The sequence below is a fragment of the Mixophyes fleayi genome, chromosome 7, assembly GCF_038048845.1.
Source record: "Mixophyes fleayi isolate aMixFle1 chromosome 7, aMixFle1.hap1, whole genome shotgun sequence".
Taxonomy (NCBI): Eukaryota; Metazoa; Chordata; class Amphibia; order Anura; family Limnodynastidae; genus Mixophyes; species Mixophyes fleayi.
The window spans coordinates 21900989-21924703 of NC_134408.1; the positions used below are offsets into that span (position 1 = coordinate 21900989).

Here is a 23715-nt window from a genome sequence, read left to right on the forward strand (position 1 = left end):
CTATCGTTAGTTAGCTGATGATGGAGTCTACAGTAACAGAGAAGCAACAAGTGTAGAGATACACAAGAGATTCAAATGCTAAAAGTAGATAGAGATGATGAATATTTGAGTTACTGGAATACGGGTGGATGTCAGTGTAAACGTTGTGAATACTTCAGCTCGTACGATGTACACGTAGGGAAAGGTACAGTTTAGCTAGTGCCAGAAACCGTTAAGGGAGAATAATTGCAGAGATAATAATTTCGACTCAACCATGGAGGGATGAAGCTGTGAAAATGTAGACTTGTGAATAACCTCCACCTACAGAAGAAGAACGTATAAAACTTATTTACCCCCCTTTTGGTATTTTTAACCGTTTATTTTCTTACATCAAGGAATCTAAATGAATTTACATAGGAGTTCTTCCCATTGATTTTTACAAAATACTGTGTAATGGCAAATAAAGACACCTTCAAAATCTCTTTTCAATTCATTACAAATGAAAGAGACAACTATTAAATACATAAGTATTAACCCCCTTTGTTTAAATACCTGGTAGACGCACCTGTAGCTGCAATTACAGCTGTGATCCTGTTTGGGTGAGTCTCTACCAGAGAATGGGACATCTGGACACTGCAATCTTCTCCCCTTCTTCTATGCATAATTACTCCAGTTTCATTAGGTTGAATGGTGACCATTGGTGAATTGTTGGGTTCCATTAGGTTGAATGGTGACCATTGGTGAATTGTTATATTCCATTAGGTTGGATGGTGACCATTGGTGAATTGTTATATTCCATTAGGTTGGATGATGACCAATTTTAAAATCATTTAACAGAATCTCAATTAGATTGAGGTAGACTGGGCCAATCCAGAAGCTTGTTTTGTATTTAAGCCACTATAATATAGCTTTGATTTGGGCCATGGTCCTACTGGAATATAAATGATCTTTCAGGTCCTAGATGTCTTGCAGACCACAGCAGGTTTTCCTTAAAGATGTGTCTATATCTTCCTTCACCCACTTTGCCCTCTGTTGTGACAAGTTTTCTAGTCCCTAAAGAAGAACCATACCGTGTGTGATTCCACGTGTGGAATAGTGACCTATTCCAATAAGTGTATTTTCAATACACTTTTTTTGGATTTGCTTTGAATGTTCTTAGATCTTCACAATAAAGCTCTTGTTTGGAAACTGCTTCTTAAATTGAGGGAGGTGTATTTATATCAATAAAAAAAACTTTAATTGTAAACAGGTGAACTCCACTATTTAGGTCTATCTTAGCAAAAGGGGTGAATACTTATGTAATCAATTATTGTCTGTTTTATTTTTTAACTTAAACAGATACACATTGTGAGGACGACACTCCCAGTAAAGTACTGCTTTATTTGAACAGATATTGCACAGATTATAAAAACAGGAGTGGAGTCTCCAAATGTATTTTACCTGTAATGACAGAATTGTTTCATAAAGAATTATACATCATTCTGCCAGTCAGTGCGCAGCCAACATGTGACATCTCCGCTGTCAAACACATCTCCGCTGTCAATCACATCTCCGCTGTCAATCACATCTCCGCTGTCAACCAATCCGGGACTCAAAAACAGTATTCTTATCAAGTGAAGAGTCCAAAGTCTGACATAATCTTTGTCCGAGTGTATATCTTTGTTATGTCCTGTTACCCGGGTGGCATGCGGTTGTTGATACCCGGACTGAACCCTGGGTGCCGGTGGCCGCTGCTGCCAGTCTCTTGTTACCCCAGCACACTGTCATTGAAAGCCAGACACACTACGGCTTTCTGGTGCCCGCTGTACTCTCTCTTGATCTCACCGGTCTCTACGCACCAAAGTCGAGCCAGGTTATCGGATGATGCTGGGGAGGGAGCACAGACAACGTTAGAGATCTCTAGTGTAGGAAAACAAAGCTGTCTTTTTACTTAAAACCCTGTGAACTTGTGTTATGCTAATCTCATAGAACTTCTGTTGTTGCAGATCTTGGTGCAGCGGTACTTAAAGGCACACTAACCTTACTGTCTAAAGCTTCCCCATATTAATCAACTTATGGAGTTATAGAGAAATATATTTGTATACAAAGTACGCTCACTTTCCCTGGCAGGCTGATCTCGCGTCAGGTAGTGGGATGGGTTTCTCTGATTGTTGGGGCCCCCCCATCTATACGAGGGGGATTTAGTTAAGGATTTTTCACTAAACTTTGTGTCAACATTTCATTACCTCTTTGTGGGGGGGGGATCTCCTTTGATTTAATCACCCTGTTTGTAGGGTACACTAGAGCTTCGTACCTGTCACAATGTACTGCGAGTCCCCAGAAAAAGCGCAGTCCCACATCCAGCCACGCGACGTCTCTCCAGGATTATTGCTCTTAATACTCAGCTCTGTCATCAGCGAGAAGTTTGAGGTCCTCCATATTTTGCAGGTCTGATCAGCCGAGCACGTGGCCAGGAGCCTAGAAAAGAGGACACTGTATCATCAATAAGGCCTACAAAACCACCTCACATTTGTTTTTCTTTTTACATATATGTATATTCTTCAATTTGGCTTCTGATGAAACTAATCTCATCAACCTCAAACTAAATATCTAGAGGAGTAATTCCTGAAAGGGAAGGAGTTAGCAGAGGGTGGAGGGGAGCTGTAAGGCTGCATTCTGAGTGATGTCATTGGCTCCTAGGTTGTATTCTCATAATGATTGGCCCAGCCCAACAACGTCTCCCTCCGCTCTGTGCAGGTTACAGGCTTTATACATTCAGTAACAAATAGGAAACCATTGCGATAACCATTCCTCCTCACAAATAAATACTTGTTTTAACCCTGTTTGTTTTGCCAGTTTTAAATTGCACTTACTATAAGATTGATTACATGTGTGACATTTGTTTCAGAAAACAATGACGTTTTACTAGAAGAAAGAACTAGGTGGTTTTATATTGTGCATTGAGGGAACATAACTCCTTACATAATCAGATTTTAGAATAAATAAAACTGTGTCAGCTGAGCACACACTCACGTGGAGTCTGGGCTGAATTTACAGCGGAGCGCGCAGCGTTTGTGTGATGGGATTTTGGTTTTGGGGATGAGCTGCGTCAGGTCTTCTCCGAGGCCTCCGGCCAGGTTCCAAACAAAGCAGTTTCCCTGAGATCAAATATAAGTTTACAAGACATTTATATCTCTAAGTGCTCCCCCCTCCAATGCAGTAAAGTCAGCCTAACGTGTCACATGAATATGACTGACAGTGGGGATTTGGGCAGAGATAAAGGGATTATGGGACGGAGATAAAAACAATGGCTCTATTGGCAAGCTTAACTCTGCTAGATGGTTTAGTAACACCTTTATAGAAGTTAATACAATTCCTGTAACAAGAATTCTATTATACCTTTAGTTGTTAATAGTTACTTTAGCACACCACATGAAGGGTCTTTTTGTACATAGGTAGCTGGTTGTATATTTGCACTTCAATAAAATATTTTTAAGGTAAAAAAAACAAATGAAATCAATTAAATTACAAAACACAAAGAAACACAGGATTAGTAGGCCAGAAACTCACCGAGCTATTGACGGCCGCCATGTAACTGGCATCTGGGTCGATGTGGACAGAATTGACAGACGCGTCGGCCTCGGGAATAAGCTGCTCGTTTTGGTCGGTTTTGAGATCCCATATGTGAATGGCCCCACTCTGGTCACCAACAATGAGTTCAGCCTGAGGAGAGAATGGGAACGGTTAAATATCAGAGCAGAATATAGACAAAGAAGCTGCAATAAAATGAAAAAATTGGAAACAATAAATAGATGGGTTAAATAACGCTACATATACTAAATACAGGTAAAATGAGTTTTCATGTGGCCTCCCCCTACAGACACACGCACTGCAGGGCCTATGCAGCCACCGTTACCTCAGGATAGAGCCGTGAGGCCCTGGCCTTCCTTCCCAACTACTATGAAACTTCCGGAAACTCCACTCACAATGCAGAACATGTAGGTTTGTACTGGTGTTTGCACTGTATGACTATATTATGCAAGCTAAGTGTGAACACATCCTCTACACACAGTGCAGGCTGCCATTTTAAGGATACGTACCAGAACCATTGGTGTCACTGAGCTCGGCCCATAAAATGGCTGCCTCCACTGTGTGCAGGCGAACGGTGTCTGTCATTTACGGTGATTTTCTTTCAGCTCTTTAACAACAATTTATTTTTACCAGTGATTTTGCGTTGTTTATTATTTTTCTCCTCACTAAACAGACTGGTCTAGCTGCGTAATACATGCATAAGAACAATAACTTTATCTCTAAAGTCACTAAAAGTTTGAACAAAAACTTTTATAAAACTGCAGTTTAGTCTGAGGGACCAACAATGTGTATTTTGCCATTAATGTCTTCTGGAAGGAGATATTTTATTCTAATAATAGGAAACGTGTACAAATACAGTAATAGAAAGGGCAATTTATGGCCGACGTGACATTTTTCTTCAGCAAGCAAAATGGCAGCTCCCACGCGACTTTATAAATGTAAATAAACAGAACGGAGGTGAAAGTGAGGTTCTGTATGCAGGATGACATACTCATATCTATTATACCGAACATCGTAAAATAAAGTATTTATAAATCGGGTGCGTTTTCTCTTTAAACGGTCTGGTCCCAGGAGTCCTCCGGGAAAGGGACAAGGCCGGGGCTGGGCGTAAGTAATACACTCTTGTTCTCTTCCGACACAAGAGAGCTTTGTACATGGGCAAATCTCCCGAGTAACAAGGAATCATTGTGTCCACAGGCTTATCTGTCATGTAAAACCCAGCTGCTGGTGCGTACCTGACCTATCCAAGAGTAAAATATCAACGTCCTAAAACAAAAAAAAAGAGCTTGAAAACAATATGTATCACGTGTGGAAAGAAGAGGGGACACGTATCTTCATCCCGCGAGTGAAACCAAAACGGAATATTAAGTGATGCCAGAGAACACAGAGGAATCGGACAGCAACCGATAGCAAAAAATAGGGATCATTAAACCTTGGCAGAGGACAGTACTTTATTCTGTATATCTCATCTCTGATGCACTGTAAGACAGACAGGAGGAGATGTTTTCTTGGAATTAAAATGATTTTCAGCAGGTAGGAAAAGCTCAGCTCTGAATTCTACTAATGCACCTCCGTGGTTGTTTAATGTGCTCCCTGCAGAGGCGATGATAGTGCTCAGGTACAGTGCTTCCTAAATATGTAACATAATGGGAGGGGGGAGGTCACAGCATTACCTCTTAGTACCTGCACAACGTTTACGCCACAAAACAATCAGAACGAGAGTACTTAAACAACAGGTCAGAATTTTGGTGCATTTTTGGTGGACACAGAGTACATACAGATCTTAAGTATATAGGGTATATGACCAATATTTATAATAAACGGTGGCTTAGTGGTTAGCACTTCTGCCTCACAGCGCTGGGGTCATGAGTTCGATTCCCGACCATGGCCTTATCTGTGTGGAGTTTGTATGCTCTCCCCGTGTTTGCGTGGGTTTCCTCCTGGTGCTCTGGTTTCCTCCCACACTCCAAAAACATACTAGTAGGTTAATTAGCTGCTATCATAATTGACCCTAGTCTCTGTTTGTGTGTGTATGTTAGGGAATTTAGACTAAGCTCCAATGTGGCAGGGACTGATGTGAGTGAGTTCTCTGTACAGCGCTGCGAGATCAGTGGCATTATATAAATAAATGGGGATGATGATGATGATGATGAATGTTGTATACCTTTATATTTTGGGATAGGAAAGTGATAAGCATGCAGTAACTGACTTGCCACCAGGTGGTGCTGTATTGACTTCCCTATTCCTGGAGATTATACAGTATAGCTGTCACAAACACTGGAGAGTAGTATTTGGGAGTTAAGGCATGATGGCGATACTCCCGGATTACTGGGCGTGCTCTCAGTCTCCTGGGAAAGTCATCTGGACAGTGGGAAAAGTGCCCAGGGATAAAGGCAGGGTGAGGTTATTCACATCATAACTGCACCCCGCTGCTACCTTGTGATGCAAACTGTAACTACGTGCAGCGGTAGAGGCCTGTGGCAATGCGTACCCATCACGTCACTGCGCGTCAGTGTCGCCATGCAGCGGTATACAAGGCGCGCTGACCTCCCTAACATCCACATCTCTCAGAGGACAGGTCTGCAGGTATGAGTAAATCTATGCTGGTCAGCGAGGTGGTTACCTGGTTGGGATGGAGAAAAACGCAGTTGATCGGTGCGTTCACCTGGAAGATTCGCTGACACTGAAGGTTCCGGGACCTGCACAAAAAGCAATCACAGTGGTGGTCATTCGAGTCATATTTCAAAATGACTGACTTACCATTAGGCAGGTTATTATTCAGCGGCCCTTGGATATGACACAGAAGTGCTCTATCACAACTATATTCAACTCACAGAGCACATAAAAAGACAGCTAAAGCATAATATTTAGTACAAACCAATGAATTCAAGTTAATGGAAGGTGAAAACACTGCTAAGTGCTTCTATATATACTTGTGAAACATAACAAGCTATCTCACATGAGGTCTGCACTTTTATATAACCTCCCTTTCACCAAACAGATGGAATACCTCAGGTCCCATATTCTAGCCATAGAGTCTTCCCCTCCTGTGTACATCCAGCGTCCATCCTCGTGGAACCCAACAGAGGTGATGTTCTTGCTCACTCCGTCGTAGTTTATGACAGGATTCGGGTTGTTGGAGTTCAGATCGTACATGCGGATGTGCTGATACCCTGAGGACCAGTGCATAAATCATTGACACGAAAAATGGGCACATCTACCCGTTTACATATGGAAAGCCAGAGGCATTTAATTATCTGATGTCTCAAACTTTAAATCAAGCTGGCACAACCTGATATTCTCCAGCCGCTGGGGAACTACATATTCCAGCATACCCTGGCAGCTTCTGAAACCACTTGCCCTACTGCTGAGACAGACGTTGACTTATAGGCGGAAAACAGCACAATCAACGATGTTCAGTTTGGAATCTTCAGCTTTTTATTTTATTTTTTATCTTGTTTTATTCAAAGTCATACAATCGTCAAACTATTACGGTACAAATAAATTAGGTAAAATATAATGAATTTAGAATAAATTAAAGCAATCGAAAAAATCTCAAAAGTTGCAGGAAAATTGAGCTTAGTTATGGCTTTTTTTTTTAACTTTTTTTTAAAAAGAGAAATGAGAGAGAATAAAAGGGAGAGTGGGGTTGGATTGGAGCCCAGGGGGAGAGGCTTGAAATAACAAAAAGTAATTGTAAAGTGGATAAGTTAGGGGCAAATGGATGTTATTGTGAATTGCCCAAGGTTCCAAGATCTTAGTTGTTTATAATAGCGGCCATATATGCATTTAACAACTGCTGCAAAGGAAAGGGGAGCTGGAGGATTCCAGTCCTCCACAAGCTGGCAAGTGGCGGCAGAGATAAAATGATGCAAAAGTTTAAGTTGGTGCTTTGCACAGTCAGGGGCAGTAAGTAGTGTTTGGCGTGAGCGGGATGTCAAATTGCAGGACAGAGAGGGTCAGGCGTCTGAGTGTAGACCAAAAGTTGCACAATTTGGGTCACGACCACCAGATATTTAAAAAGTTGCTTCAGCATCTATCAGAGGCATCAGAAGAAATCTGACATTTGGTGGGAAAATAGTGCAGACGATATAATAATTTGTAGACATGCTCCTTGATCTATGAACAGATAGAGCTGGATGCTGTTCACTCCCAAATCTTAGACCACTTCTATCTGTCCAGAGCTTCACTATTGTCAGATTCCCATGTGTGTTCATGGCGGTCATCAATGGGGGTGAAGAGAATTCAGTATAAAGTATAAAGAGACCAAACCTTTGGTAGAGGCTCGTCTCATGAAGGGTGTCTCAAAAGAAGTGAAGGGTCCCGTGGCGCCCAAAAAACCCTTTGTTTGTAAAAATTGATAAAAATGTGTATGTGAGAAATGCAGAGAGGTGTGGAGATCAGAAAATTGGGGAAATGTGGGTAAACGAGTTATATTGCTGAGAAATCTGACGCCACCCGCCAGCCAGGGAGCAGAGAATGTGGACGCAAGGCCCGGGGTAAAGGTGGGGTTTCCTAAAATAGGTACCAGAGTTGAAGGTTCTGGAACATAAATATTATCAGTACGATTCCAGACTGATAAACAAAACACTATTACTGAGCGAGTCCTTGCTAAATTGGCTGTTAATATTTTTTCAGATTAGGTACCCTGGTCAAATTAAGGATGCTCACCTACCACTCTAAGGGGACTTCAGATCCAATAAGAACTTAGATTTAGGCTAGGGGTTCAGGTCTGGACCTTAGCTCTCTCTCTCTCTTGCTTACATACTAATAATGTTAGTAGGAACCTGCTTTATGCTGCGCTAAAATCTTTGTTGCCGAGAGGGTCGGAAATGTTACGTTAGGTTTTATCCACAACTGGCTAAGATCACCGGGACAGATGGAAAAATGGAATATGCATGAAATAAAACAAGGAAATATTGGCCAGCTTACCTGCAGCTGCGATCATGCTCCGGTCTGGGGTCACCTCCAGAGAATTCACTTGCTAAGACTCTCAGTCAAGGAAAACAAAAGTATGACTAGGAATCTTGTAGGCCCTGAGCTTTCCACGTCTGGTGCATCAGTATCTACAACAGATTTCTGGGACGCACACAAACCTTTTCTCAAGAATGGGATAATAGACTTAGAAAGAGAGTTTACTGCATAAAAGGGACATCTTGATTAGAGATTTATGATGATGTTAAAAGTAACACATTTCCATGGTTCTTTTAGGTGAAACTCACAACTCCCAAATCGCCTTAGGTGAAAAATGTATTGATTGGTAAAGTCGAACAAGTAATACACCATTTACCTTAGCAGTTTAGCTAGGAAACTAGCTTCTGCCCAGTACAGAGAGCTGTGTTGACCGTTTACTGGGAGGAACTGCAGCTCGTGATGTACAGGATAAGATGGCTGGGTAAGCCGCCGAGCTAGAGCTGCAGCAGGGTTAGTACTAGTACAGTGAAGAGATTGTCATTTGTAAATATATTATGTCTCCCATGCACGGATTTTGTCATAACATTGCAATATAACAATTGCCTGTGTTATCACACTTATCATTTGTTCTAGAATATTTGTCTTCCTTTTTAGTTATTTCTCTTTGATTAATCTATTTCCCCCATTTCTTACTAGTGGCTGCTGTAAGCAAATGAGATGGGTAAGCGAGAATCAGCATTATTCAAGTATTGCAAGAAAACACATTGTAGCTGTAACTCTGCCTCTACACAAATCTATATTTGACGTTTTAAAGCCAGCAAGATCATTTACTGAAGGATAACGGAACCACTTTAAAATATACCTACATCCCTTTACAATAAAAGGATGGGGAGGCTGCTGTACATATTTCAATGCTGCCAATTTGCATCCCTGACTATGGTTCCCAATCCCTAAAAGCCAATTGTAAGAATATCATTCTGAGAAGAAATAACTACCCCTCAACCGACCCCACCTCCCTCTCCCATCAACTACCCCTCAACCGACCCCACCTCCCTCTCCCATCAACTACCCCTCACCCGACCCCACCTCCCTCTCCCAGCAACTACCCCTCAACCGACCCCACCTCCCTCTCCTATCAACGCCCCCTCACCCGACCCCACCTCCCTCTCCCTCTCCCATCAACTACCCCTCAACCGACCCCACCTCCCTCTCCCATCAACTACCCCTCAACCGACTCCACCTCCCTCTCCCATCAACTACCCCTCACCCGACCCCACCTCCCTCTCTCCGATCAACTACCCCTCACCCGACCCCACCTCCCTCTCCTATCAACGCCCCCTCACCCGACTCCACCTCCCTCTCCCATCAACTACCCCTCAACCGACCCCACCTCCCTCTCCCATCAACTACCCCTCACCCAACCCCACCTCCCTCTCCCATCAACTACCCCTCACCCGACCCCACCTCCCTCTCCCATCAACTACCCCTCACCCGACCCCACCTCCCTCTCTCCGATCAACTACCCCTCACCCGACCCCACCTCCCTCTCCCATCAACTACCCCTCACCCGATCCCACCTCCCTCTCCCATCAACGCCCCTCACCCGACCCCACCTCCCTCTGCCATCAACTACCCCTCACCCGACCCCACCTCCCTCTCCCATCAACTACCCCTCACCCGACCCCACCTCCCTCTCTCCGATCAACTACCCCTCACCCGACCCCACCTCCCTCTCCCATCAACTACCCCTCACCCGACCCCACCTCCCTCTCCCATCAACTACCCCTCACCCGATCCCACCTCCCTCTCCCATCAACGCCCCTCACCCGACCCCACCTCCCTCTCCCATCAACTACCCCTCACCCGACCCCACCTCCCTCTCCCATCAACTACCCCTCACCCGACCCCACCTCCCTCTCTCCGATCAACTACCCCTCACCCGACCCCACCTCCCTCTCCCATCAACTACCCCTCACCCGATCCCACCTCCCTCTGCCATCAACTACCCCTCAACCGACCCCACCTCCCTCTGCCATCAACTACCCCTCAACCGACCCCACCTCCCTCTCCTATCAACGCCCCCTCACCCGACCCCACCTCCCTCTCCCATCAACTACCCCTCAACCGACCCCACCTCCCTCTCCCATCAACTACCCCTCACCCAACCCCACCTCCCTCTCCCATCAACTACCCCTTACCCGACCCCACCTCCCTCTCCCATCAACTACCCCTCACCCGACCCCACCTCCCTCTCTCCGATCAACTACCCCTCACCCGACCCCACCTCCCTCTCCCATCAACTACCCCTCACCCGATCCCACCTCCCTCTCCCATCAACGCCCCTCACCCGACCCCACCTCCCTCTGCCATCAACTACCCCTCAACCGACCCCACCTCCCTCTCCTATCAACGCCCCCTCACCCGACCCCACCTCCCTCTCCCATCAACTACCCCTCAACCGACCCCACCTCCCTCTCCCATCAACTACCCCTCACCCAACCCCACCTCCCTCTCCCATCAACTACCCCTCACCCGACCCCACCTCCCTCTCCCATCAACTACCCCTCACCCGACCCCACCTCCCTCTCTCCGATCAACTACCCCTCACCCGACCCCACCTCCCTCTCCCATCAACTACCCCTCACCCGATCCCACCTCCCTCTCCCATCAACGCCCCTCACCCGACCCCAACTCCCTTTCGTGTCCTCATACTCTAGATCTCACCGCTGTTGGCCAGTCATAAATTAGATCAAGAAAGAAATATTCTAACAGATTTTCCCCAGTTGGGGTTGACTCTTTCACCATCCTGTGGATTCATATGAAGAAAATGTTTTGTTTTATTCTTAGAAATAGTGTCTCTCTCTAGAATAAGTTGCCCATTGTATTTTTTCTGTTTCATACTAGCCTACTCTCCCACAACGTCACGAGTTTCAGGGAGATCTCCTTCTTGTGAGAGCAGCAGGCCACCCTCCCAGATCCTGCCCCCTCCCCTGGTGAGATGGGTGTGGTGGGGCCTTGGTGATGCGATTCACTGCAAATCTCTAAATCATAGCACTGCCCCCACTGCACAACGAAGCGAATATCGGTGGCAGGCGGGGCTGTGATGACACAAATCACACGGTCCCCCCCCCCCCACTTGTACTTTGGACCTAAAAAGGAAAGTAGGTAAGTGTAATCTATTAACAGTTATAAATAAGCCTGCTGACATATCTACTGATATAAAGAAATAAAATAAAATATAAAGTAGGGGTGAGGCCATGGAAGGATACAGAATCTTGATGTTGCACTGTGCGTGTGCAGATGCCGCTATGCGCTTGCCAGAAACGTACTGTGTGGTCATATCCAGCAGTGGCAAGGATGACGGGATCGCTGCCCACAGTGCCCTGCGAGGAGTTCATCATGTTTCCTAAAGAGAGCAAAAACATAAACACACGGTTGTTAAAGTATACCCGCTGTTAAAACACAGCAGAGGGAGCCATTTTGTGGGCTGAATATTTATGACAATGCAGTCGGTCAATTCAATCTATCCTCAATGTTGCTGCCCGCCTTATTTTTCTGCCACTCACTACACTGGCTCCCAATGGCCGACATCATTAAATTTAAACTACTCCCCTTTACCTACATCTTAAATCTCATCTCTAACCATGCTCTTCCAGACCCCCTCAGCTCTGCCAAGGACCACCGCCTCACTACTGTACGGATTATCTCTTCCCATTTTGACCTCCAGGACTTCATCCGGGCTGCTTCCCGCCTGTGGAATGATCTCCCACGATTAGCCTCTGCTCTACGAGGCTGAAATTAGTCCCTTAACACTCCCTTCTTTATTCAAGCCTATCAGCCTCCTTCTAACTACTCTGCCTCGGCTATAACCTCCAGTCCCCCAATCAGTACCAACCTATTTGTCGCTCATGGGAAGGGTCCTCTCTCCTCATGTTCTCTTTCTACTATTTTGTCACTCTATGTACCTTTAGTCCTGCTTCCCCAGCCCTGTATTCATGAGCCCAGACCTACTTCACATTGGACATAACCATCCCTCTCACTCACTATCCCGTAAATAACTTGATCTACTTTACCAAGTTATCTATATTTGTTATATAGTAGATGTCTGGTCTTTGTAATATTTAGTTTTTTTTATATGTATTATGTAATGTGTTAAGGATTGTTGCAGTTTGTGTATTGTATATTGCTGTAAACTTTATATACAGCACTGCGGACCTTTTGTGGCTCCTTATAAATAAGAGATAATAACAATATTAGGCACAAAATAATATACATTTTTCCTAGTGAATTAACAGGCTATATTCTAATGACTATTGCTTCAGCCCATGAAATACACATCTATAACTAATGAGTACAAACCTAAAGTTTACATCAATAGACAGTTAAAGAATATATCCACATATAAGCCATGAGTATAGTGTAGTCACTATACTGAAGACCAGTTATCATACAGCTCAATAGGATGGAGCTCCCTCAGTAACCACATACATAACATGCATCATGCTAGAAATATTAAAGAAACCTCAATATCACAATTTATTTACAGCTACCTCATACTGAACTCTCCCATTCTCAGAGACATGCTGACTGAAGCTCTCCGGGGGTTGTGGGACTACAAATCCCAGCATGCCCCACCAGTCCACGGGTGGCTACAGATGCTGGGACTTGTAGTTCCACGACAGTCAGGGAGCAAGTAACTGGCATAAGCCTGCAATACCCGCCATGTACCCACAACAGCCCTACAGACACTGTCTCACCTCCTTTAATTGGCAGTCGTCCTGCAGCCCACTGGCTTATACGTCACATGCACTTGGCGATGACGTTATAGCAATACAGAGGGTACTAGATGTTGGACAAGCTATTAGAATATTTTGTCTCCGTTTACGGACCCATTTTCCTGGAGACAGATGCGCACGCTTTAAATTATTTGGTCTTCGGGAAAATGGCTGCCACGAATCACTCCAGTGTGACCGGTTGCAATGTGATGTCTTGTGGTTGGACCGGCTGTTGCCTGGCAACTGTGAAGGCAAGGAGTTTATGTATTAAGAGAATGATATATAGGAGGGAAGAGCCTAGGAGATTATTGCTGCTGTAGATGTTTTATTAGGGGGTGTTGCATATTCTGTACATGTATTTATAAATGTACTAGTGAGCAAGTTTACATACATTGCAATTTAAATATAACTCTTCTATGAATGCAAATATGTGCAGATATCGAGATTTTAACTCAAATGCAGAATATGAGGACGTGCATTGGATTGTGCTGAGTGTTTGGCCAGTTTAGACAATCTGCAACACTGTCAGGGAAAAAGTTCCAGGTACAGATGTTTAAAATGTGTGGTGTTAAATATTGATCAGGTTATAGCATTAATCCTTCCAATTATCTAATTTCCCTTGCAAATTGTTGCTCAGTTTTGGGACTGCATAGCTGATTACAATTTGTAAGAGCAAATCCTGAAAACCTGGTGCAGTCTGTGGAAATGCTGTGTCTTTGCTGATTTCTCCAGATGTGGTGCCTGGGAATTGTTGTGCTTGGCATTGTAACATATTTTCAATATTGCCCAATAGCATAGTACCACTTCCCTGACTTTTGTTGCTCTATCTAGTTCGAAGTATTCTCTTAATTATATTTTCCAGTCCTGTTGCAAAGCAAACCTTCCAACATGACCCCCTTCACCTGCAATTATTCTTATACATTTTTAAATTGCAGTGTCCTTTCCAGAATATTTGCACTTATAGGGGGAAAGCACATTTAAAGTGGATAATCATTATTATTATTGTCCTTTATTTATTAAGCAAAAGCATAGAACTTAGCCCTGTACATTGAAAGAATTGTAAAATAAACAAGTAACACACAATTATGAGAAAGAGAGGGTCTCTGCCCAAATGAGATTGCAGTCTAAAAGGTGGGGTAAATTCTTAATACATAAGGTAGTGGAATAGCAATTGTAATTGTTGGTGGAGATAGATTTAGCACAGAGGCTGTATTCTTTCTCTAGGCATTTGGTGAATTCAGGTATGTGATCGTCCTGACACTGTAGTTGATAACCACAGATAGAACACCACTCCCAGTAATTAGTAAAGGTACAGGTAAAGTGCTAGTATCAGGCTATGGGTATTTGGTAGTTGTTGGTACAGCACTCTGTTGGTGATTACAACCACTGTGCTAGTTTTTGGCTCAGAGCAGGAATATTGGACTTTTGAGTGACACTGATGAGTGTGTGCAACTTTGTACAGTGGAGGCTTCAGGAGCTTATAGCTGCTATCTCCAGCTGTTTTCTTATCTTTCTGTGCTTGTCCTATCACTTACATCATCCTATCACCCTGGCCAGTAATCTCTATCCCATTTTAGCACCTTAAACATCCCATACTTTATTCCTTAGTTTCAACACTCCACCTGTTATTTTCTGCACACTATTGCAAACAATTTATTAATCAAGTTTTATCTGCTGCATTTCGTTCATTCTAAAGGGGATTTGCAGGAATCTATGATTTGAGAACTCTAATTTTTTTCTAGGGAACAAGGGATTGCCACCTCGCAACAGCTAGTGGGTGGTGACAGGCTCCCAAAGTACAGACTGGCATGAAAAAAATATTTTTTTATGTGTCACAAAGGTCTAAGCACAGGGTCATGTGATCAGCAGAAACTGACTGCCATATCCCCTGTGCCTGTTAGATTTTCTGGAAGACTGAAGATGCCAATCGGCCTAGAACGCTAGAAACTTTAAGAGGACTGCAAGGAGTGTAACAAAAAGGGAGAACTCTGTAGTAGTCTGTTAACGTATGGAACTAGGAATCAAACTGGTTACTACGCACAAGTTCAAAGGAGCACCTGGCAAGGGGTACAATGAAATTATGGCAACCAGATAGAGACCGCGTATTTTGTGCTTCAACCCCAGGGTGCTACTTTCAGGCGATTATAGCAGATGGCATCACACTCGTTTTTTATACTTCTGCGAGGTCCCTATTCTCCTTTACTGATTCCTTGGAAAGCCTGATCTCAAGAGCAGACAACTCTATAGGGAGGGCGGGAGGGCCATTGTTGCTAGGCGGTAATCTATTGTTTACTAGAAGAAATAAAGTTTGCAGATCATTGTTTTGTTCTTCGGGAGGGCTTGCCACCTAGCAGCTAGTGGGTAGTATATCCAGTACCAGGAGGATCTGCAATCTGTGTCATATGGATTCCTGTAGTGTTTAATGAACATACAGATGGAAGATCAATGGGCTCCGTGCATTATCAGCATCGTCACCATTTATTTATATAGCGCCACTAATTCCGCAGCGCTGTACAGAGAACTCATTCACATCAGTCCCTGCCCCATTGGCGCTTACAGTCTAAATTTCCTAGCACACACACACACACATACACACACACACGGGTCAATTTGTTAGCAGCCAATTAACCTATCAGTATGGGGTTTTTTTTGGAGTGTGGGAGGCAACATGAGCACCCGGGGGAAACCCACGCAAACAAGGGGAGAACATACAAACTCTTATAATTATAAAAGGAGACACCTTTCCCCACTGCCTTGCTAGTTCCTAAAGTAGGAACCCTGTAGGCCCTGCATGAAGTGAACTTTTAAATTGAGAAGTCTTAATTCCGGGATTTGACATGGCAGATAAAATCGATCTCCTCATAGTGTTGGGATGAGCAGCTCTATAGGGCTTTCGACATGTAGTGAGTAATTGGGAAAGCTCATGCTGGGGGCAGCTGTGAACTTTAAATGGCTTGTTAAACATGACTGTATGCACAAACCCAGTTCAACAGGATCTGTAGCAAGGTCAAAATCAATAACTGGCTCATTCAGCTTATATATGATTGTACTACCTGTGAGAATAATATGCGAGTCACCAGTGGTTGGGACAGTCCATTGTATACTACTGTGAATTTAATTGTACGGTGCTGCAGGCTTTTTGTGGCGCCTTATGACTAAAAGATAATAATCCATAATATGTATAAGACCATTCAGCACCTCTGGCGGACAGGGCTAAGGCCAATAAAGTTTCATAGAGAGTCGTTCTATAGACAAGTAGAGGTTGTCGAAGGACTCTAGGGCTGACAGTAAAATGTGAATATCCCATGTATTTTAGTACTTTGTTACTATTGCTCTGGAAAGTGACCCTCCTTTTATTTGCCTCACGTACAGTCATGCTTCCGTCAAGTTAGGAAATAGTATGCCATATTATCTAAAGGTGAAATAATGCCCCATAAAACTCTTAGCAAAGAAATCGAGGGCTGAACTAACCTCACTAAAAAGGCAGGAGTGTCCGATGTGGTCTTTCTGTCCAGCACTGAATTCATGAATAATGCTGAGGTATTTGGATCTAGTACATGGCCTGAGATAATCTATTAATCAATTGTGGCTAATGTATTAATCAATTGTGGCAAGCTAATGGCTCCCTTTCAACATCCCAGCAGTACCACCATCTACATGGACTGTGATACCTTGTATAGGAGATCCACACCTAGTTTTCAGCGGTGTTTGCTGAGAGCAGAGTTTGTAGCGCGCTGTAAAGTGTGCTGGGCATTCCAGATAGGTGCACCAATCAAAACCAAAGTGATTTGCAGTGTATAACCTGTGAGCTTTGTATATGAGATCCACTGTGCGGATGTCTACTAGTTCTCTACAAGATCCTTGTGCATCAGCCAGGTCTCCTTTGGAGGAAAAGACTACAGAGATGACAACTGCTTCTGTGCCATTTTTTTCCCATTAAAATGTAGTTTTGTACAAAATTATATCTACAGAAAAAGGATAACAGCTAGATCAATATGTGAACAATGAATGCAAAATATGCACAATTTTGTTAGTAGTGACCCTTTAATGTCTGAGCTTAAATCTGTTCTTTGAAGCCACAATCTCTTTGGGAGCTGTCCATTATGTCTACCTGTCCTCTCTCTTTATCCCACTTACATTAATAGTATACAGCATCTTGGTGCTTGCCTGGAGTATGTGCACTGTATGAGGAGTGAATGCCCATCCTCTGTATACACAAGGCATTTCACTTGGCTCGGACTCTGATCCATGTTCTTCTTGGCGCCAACGGTCTGGTGCTGCCTCTAAGTCATTTTGTTCTCGATCTGCAGCTCCACCCTCAAAATCACATTGCCTTGTTCCAGGAAAATGCTGAGTACAGACTTGGCAAGGGACGGTTTCTAATTAACCATAAGCATACGTCGCTTCTCACTGCGATGCTGACCATGCAGAATGAGCATCACACAGCAAACTGGTGGGTGAAATATATAGGGCATCATCTATAAGATTTGATGTAATAGAGGAGGAGATTGGAGGACAGATGCCTGGCTAAAAGAATGGGCAGTGCCCGTCCATAGTGATTGGTAAGTAGCATCAGGCAGTGGGATGGGGGTAACAATTCCTAAGAATATTTTCGGAACAATTGGAAAAACAACCAAAATAGCTCTAGTCATGTATTTTATTATACCCAGGTTGAAATTTTTTGAAAATAAGCTTTCCAGGATACATCTCCCAGTCGTAAAAAAAATTCTTAACACTTGAAAAACTGGGGTGTAGGGTAGACCTACATGCACAACATCTCTCACAGTGTGTTCTACAAAGCAAGTTGTCTTTACATATACAGATTTAATCTCTACAATTCCAGCATCCTACAGATGTGATCTCTACATGTACTGCATCCTGCAGATGTGATCTCTACATGTACTGCTTCCTACAGATATGATCCCTACATGTACTGCATCCTGCAGATGTGATCTCTACATGTACTGCTTCCTACAGATGTGATCCCTACATGTACTGCTTCCTACAGATGTGATCTCTACATGTACTGCTTCCTACAGATGTGATCCCTACATGTACTGCTTCCTACAGATGTGATCCCTACATGTACTGCTTCCTACAGATGTGATCTCTACATGTACTGCATCCTGCAGATGTGATCTCTACATGTACTGCTTCCTACAGATGTGATCCCTACATGTACTGCTTCCTGCAGATGTGATCCCTACATGTACTGCTTCCTACAGATGTGATCTCTACATGTACTGCATCCTGCAGATGTGATCTCTACATGTACTGCTTCCTACAGATATGATCTCTACATGTACTGCTTCCTACAGATGTGATCTCTACATGTACTGCTTCCTACAGATGTGATCCCTACATGTACTGCATCCTGCAGATGTGATCTCTACATGTACTGCTTCCTACAGATATGATCCCTACATGTACTGCATCCTGCAGATGTGATCTCTACATGTACTGCTTCCTACAGATGTGATCCCTACATGTACTGCTTCCTACAGATGTGATCTCTACATGTACTGCTTCCTACAGATGTGATCCCTACATGTACTGCTTCCTACAGATGTGATCCCTACATGTACTGCTTCCTGCAGATGTGATCCCTTCATGTACTGCTTCCTACAGATGTGATCCCTACATGTACTGCTTCCTACAGATGTGATCCCTACATGTACTGCATCCTGCAGATGTGATCCCTACATGTACTGCTTCCTACAGATGTGATCCCTACATGTACTGCTTCCTACAGATGTGATCCCTACATGTACTGCTTCCTACAGATGTGATCCCTACATGTACTGCATCCTGCAGATGTGATCCCTACATGTACTGCTTCCTACAGATGTGATCTCTACATGTACTGCTTCCTACAGATGTGATCCCTACATGTACTGCTTCCTACAGATGTGATCCCTACATGTACTGCTTCCTACAGATGTGATCCCTACATGTACTGCATCCTGCAGATGTGATCCCTACATGTACTGCTTCCTACAGATGTGATCCCTACATGTACTGCATCCTGCAGATGTGATCCCTACATGTACTGCTTCCTACAGATGTGATCCCTACATGTACAGCATCCTACAGATGTGATCCCTACATGTACTGCATCCTGCAGATGTGATCCCTACATGTACTGCTTCCTACAGATGTGATCCCTACATGTACTGCATCCTGCAGATGTGATCCCTACATGTACTGCATCCTGCAGATGTGGGGCCTGATTCATTAATGATCTTAAATGAAGAGGTATCTTATTTCAGTCTCCTGGACAAAACCATGTTACAATGCAAGGGGTGCAAACTAGTTTTCTGTTTTGCACATAAGTTAAATACTGACTGTTTTTTCATGTAGCACACAAATACTTGATAGCTTATTTGTGCACTGAAATTTAAAGTTGATATTTGTGTGCTACAGGAAAAAACAGTCAGTATTTAACTTATGTGCAAAACAGAAAACTAGTTTGCACCCCTTGCATTGTAACATGGTTTTGTCCAGGAGACTGAAATAAGATACCTCTTCATTTAAGATCCTTAATGAATCAGGCCCGTGATCTCTACATGTACAGCATCCTACAGATGTGATCTCTACATGTACAGCATCCTGCAGATGTGATCTCTACATGTACAGCATCCTACAGCAACACCCCCACCAACAATGTATATGTGTTTTGATTAATCATATCCTCCATTTGCCTTTTTAAAAGGATCTTGACTATTCTTTAGTACCACCCCCTAAAGCCTAGTGCCCTAGACTGCAGCCTAGTCAGGCTATTGGACAATCAAGTCCTGTGGTCATGTTTACTATGTATTTTCTGTGATGATCCAGGGCCTACATCCCAACAGTCCCTATATTGGCAGGGCTGTCTCCATTCGCTGCCCCAGAAAGGGGTGTGACCTTGTGATGTGGGAGTGGTTTAGGTGGAACTGGATGGGGAATGGGAGGAACTAGGTGTGATGTTGGGAGTGGTGTGGGCAGATCAGAGGTGTGGCTTAATTGTGCCCCGGTTTTTATTTATTATTAAAATGCCAGGAGACACGTTACACTTACTCGTGCATGTCCCTACTGCACTCTACTTGCAGGTCCCCACTCTTGAACCTTCCATTCCTGGCATAAGAAAGCACGAGGGCAAGTTACTTAAAACTTTAAATCCAGCCATCTTCGGCCACATTCAGTTGCTGTATTCAAGGTTCTATTTTACTGTCGGCCACAAACGATAACAAATACACTTCCCGGACAAGCCCCGTTTTATGGAGAGCGTTTGTATGTTGTGGTTACATTCTGAAATCTGTTAAAACACTTACTTTATATGTGTAATGGCTGTAAGTTGAAATACAGGAAAGGGTGTATTTAATTGTTTCTAATTTAGTATTGTTATAATGGTGTGGAAAAGGCTTTGTGTATGCATTCAAAACCTAGCTAGACACACTTATTAGGTTTACTTTGCATGTTTTTTAAGCATAATAGCATATGATTTGCACCAAAAATGGACCATAGTGTTGTAGTATTGGGAAATTTTGACAACAGGTAATAAATAATAAGGCAGCAATCCTAAATAGATTTCTTTTATCCCATAAATAGCAAGTGAAGTACCTTTCAACATGCTTCCGATAGTCGCTTTTCTTAGCTGTCCTCCTACAAATTATTATCTCCTTTTCAAAATCTCTCCAGAGTGCAGACAACTATGGCTGCCAGACAAGATCACAGACTCTCAGCATGTCATGTGATGGCAGAGGAGGGAGAAGGAGGGGGAAAGATTTTACCTTGCACAGAGCAGAGCGGCATCCCAAAGTCTCTTTACTCACTACGTCCGGTAAAAAGTGACTGTGGTTGCCATGGTAGTTTCAGGACACTGTGCAAACCCTGCAGAATTATTAATAATTAATAGCAGCCTGAAGAAACAAACCAAGGACAAAATGTTTATTATTATTTATTAGTATGGAGTATATGAAAAAAATATTCAATTTGAAATATAAAAGCTTAAAATAAGCAGTTTAATTTGCAATATTGGTTAATGGTCATAATGACTGTTTCTGGATTGTAGCTTTTATTGTTTCGTTATTATGGGCTGTGCCACGAACCCGAAGTGCCCCAAGTCTTGTGATATATAGTGAATTGATGGGCTGTATGCTCATGAACTGCCACAGCCCACAAAACAGCTGCCGGCACTGTAGGCAGTGGATGAGAGTAAAAGTTATTGGGCAATCCACTATTTGGCCACAATGGAGCATGGGTCAAAACATACCCTACAACATTCTAAAAAGCACCAACATTCCAAAATCAGGACATAAAAAAGCCCTTCCCACGAACTCCCAAACGGTAACCAAAACTGCCCAAAGCAAGCGTAAATCCGCCCGCCATAAACAGTACTGCCCAAATTATGCCCACATTATCACAAGCCCAACACCCACTTCCTCCTCTCTGGGTCCACAATGGGGACAATCCTGTCTATATTGGGACTGTTGGGGGGGTATTCTCTATAATATTTTGTTCACCCCTATATGCTGGAGAAACTGTCAATAATTATTTGCTGAAGTTCAGCTGTTTTCATTATGTATTACTGCTGGAATAAACCTGTGTATAACTGCAGGTTACTCTGACAGCCTTCCTGCTACCGTGTCCAATGTTCTATATCCCTGCTTTCTTCAGTTTGTGTCTTTAAAACCTTTTGTACGATTAATAGCTAATTTCTAGAAATGCTATAAGCCCGTGTACACATGGTTCCTGTGTAGTTTACACATTGTTACCGCTACTTGCACTAGAATGTTTTGCTGCATTGTTACTTATTGACATAAGTGTCGTCTTAAGGGATCACCTGTACTCATATAATTATAATTATAGTCACAAGCCAGTGACAGTCCTAAGAAGCAGGAAATTGTGGCATTTGCTCAGGACTTCCTGGTCTCTGCTCTTCACCTCTCCACAAACTGACAGCGGGTAACGTGACCTGCTACAAGACGTCTCCGGTACCACATTGCAAGGACTGCATGACAATTCCAGTGCTGGTGAGGTAAAGAGTTCAGGATTGTCTGCTTAAATTGTCCAACATAATGTTCTTGTCTCAGTGTGTGTCTCAGGTTCTGTCACTTCTCTGCTATGTCATAGTACATGGCACTGTGTCACAGACCTCTCCCGCTCTTCCTCTATATAGCACTGATTATCCCTCTGTCATTGCACAGTGTCCCTTTTTGAATCTGATGTTTAGATATGAAAGGACATAACTCATTCGCTGGCTTTTAATAGTGGCTTTCTGGCTGCTAAAATGATCAGTCTCCACCTTGTTTTGTGAGGTCGGCTGCACGGCAGTGTCCTGTTTGTACATTCAGTTGTGTTTTATATCATTATTATTACACTTTAGATGTCTAGCAGCAACACATATTACATAGCACTGCACAGAATGTTTATTCAGTCACTCACTCCATGAATTGAATTTACTAGCTAGGGCTCGGGAGCTTACAATCTAAAAGTAAGTGTTTAAGTCAGCGGAGTCTACTTTCCTGACAGATTTAAGTCACACGACTCCTACACAAACCCTAAGGCATCGGACTGCGTGGCCCGACATTGTTATAACAAATCCTGATTGTTTAGTGACACAGAAAAGAGAGTTTCACATCCAAATTCTGGTGAATGGCCTTTTTTCAATTTTATTTTTTTTTAAAGAGAAGCTATTATTTTATTTTGTTTGTTTTTATGTTTCTTGTACGCGTTTCCCTCAGGTTTTTTTTTTGTCTTGGAATTGCTACATGTTTGAGTTTACCAGCCCACTTCGATCACTGTCTTTGTGTATATATATAAATATATATACATATGCACATATATGTATATATATTTATATATATATATGTATGAGAGAGAGAGACAGTCAGTTTTCGGGGCGGATTGTTGCTGTGTGAGACACACAATAAAGACAAGCTCGATGCCTACTCATGATTAATTTAGGCTGAGTAGTATCTTAGGGTAGGGCCGTAACTAAGGCTGTGTGATAGGGGCGACCGCCCAGGGTGCAAGACTGAAGGGGGGCACAATTTCTAAATATTTTAGGTTCATTTAGGTAAAATTGAGGGCTAGAGGGTGGCGGCATTTTTCTTTCTCGCTAAAATTTTAAGGTATGGTCCTGTTTTAACAGTAAAGTTTAATTTATAAAAGGGTTGGTTGGAGGATGGACTTTAATGCGATGTCTATACTTTAGCACAGGGACCAGGGACGGCCCCAGGGGGGGCAGGGGTGAGTGGGGCGCTCCCCCCTCCTCCTAACACACTCCTACCTACTAAATGTTGGGCGCGACGTCATCATCACGTCCCGACGCTGTCAATGAGGAGACGCGCTGTGGGGTGATAGAAGAAAAGAAGGTCATAGGAAAGTAAGCAAAGAATTGTGTGTTAAGGGGCAGCAGTGTGACAAGCGGGCACAGTGTGATGAAAAGGGGGACAAAAAAAACAGAGAGCTGCTGCGCATGTGGCCGCGCATGCGC

General features: G+C 43.4%; 2 protein-coding genes across 6 annotated transcripts in view; one reads left to right on the top strand and one right to left on the bottom strand.

Annotated features, from left to right (window-relative positions):
* Window positions 1-1339: 1339 nt before the first annotated feature.
* Window positions 1340-13324, bottom strand: MLST8 (MTOR associated protein MLST8). The gene is made up of 9 exons (XM_075179308.1): window positions 13221-13324; window positions 11733-11869; window positions 8482-8533; window positions 6560-6722; window positions 6173-6248; window positions 3529-3681; window positions 2992-3116; window positions 2273-2436; window positions 1340-1845 (listed from the first exon to the last, which is right to left on the bottom strand). The coding sequence occupies exons 2-9, from the start codon at window positions 11862-11864 to the stop codon at window positions 1727-1729; spliced, it is 984 nt and encodes a 327-aa protein (XP_075035409.1). The 5' UTR covers window positions 11865-11869; window positions 13221-13324; the 3' UTR covers window positions 1340-1726.
* A 57-nt stretch (window positions 13325-13381) lies between these two features.
* Window positions 13382-23715, top strand: part of LOC142097459 (hexosaminidase D-like) — a 45974-nt gene continuing 35640 nt past the window's right edge. For 3 of the 5 annotated variants that reach the window (XR_012678185.1, XR_012678184.1, XM_075179305.1), the window contains exon 1: window positions 13382-13489. The gene's annotated coding sequence lies outside the window, so the exon portion shown is untranslated. Of the gene's footprint in view, window positions 13490-22082; window positions 22255-23715 lie in introns of those variants that run through there. The other 2 variants (XM_075179307.1, XM_075179306.1) reach the window with 2 other exon arrangements.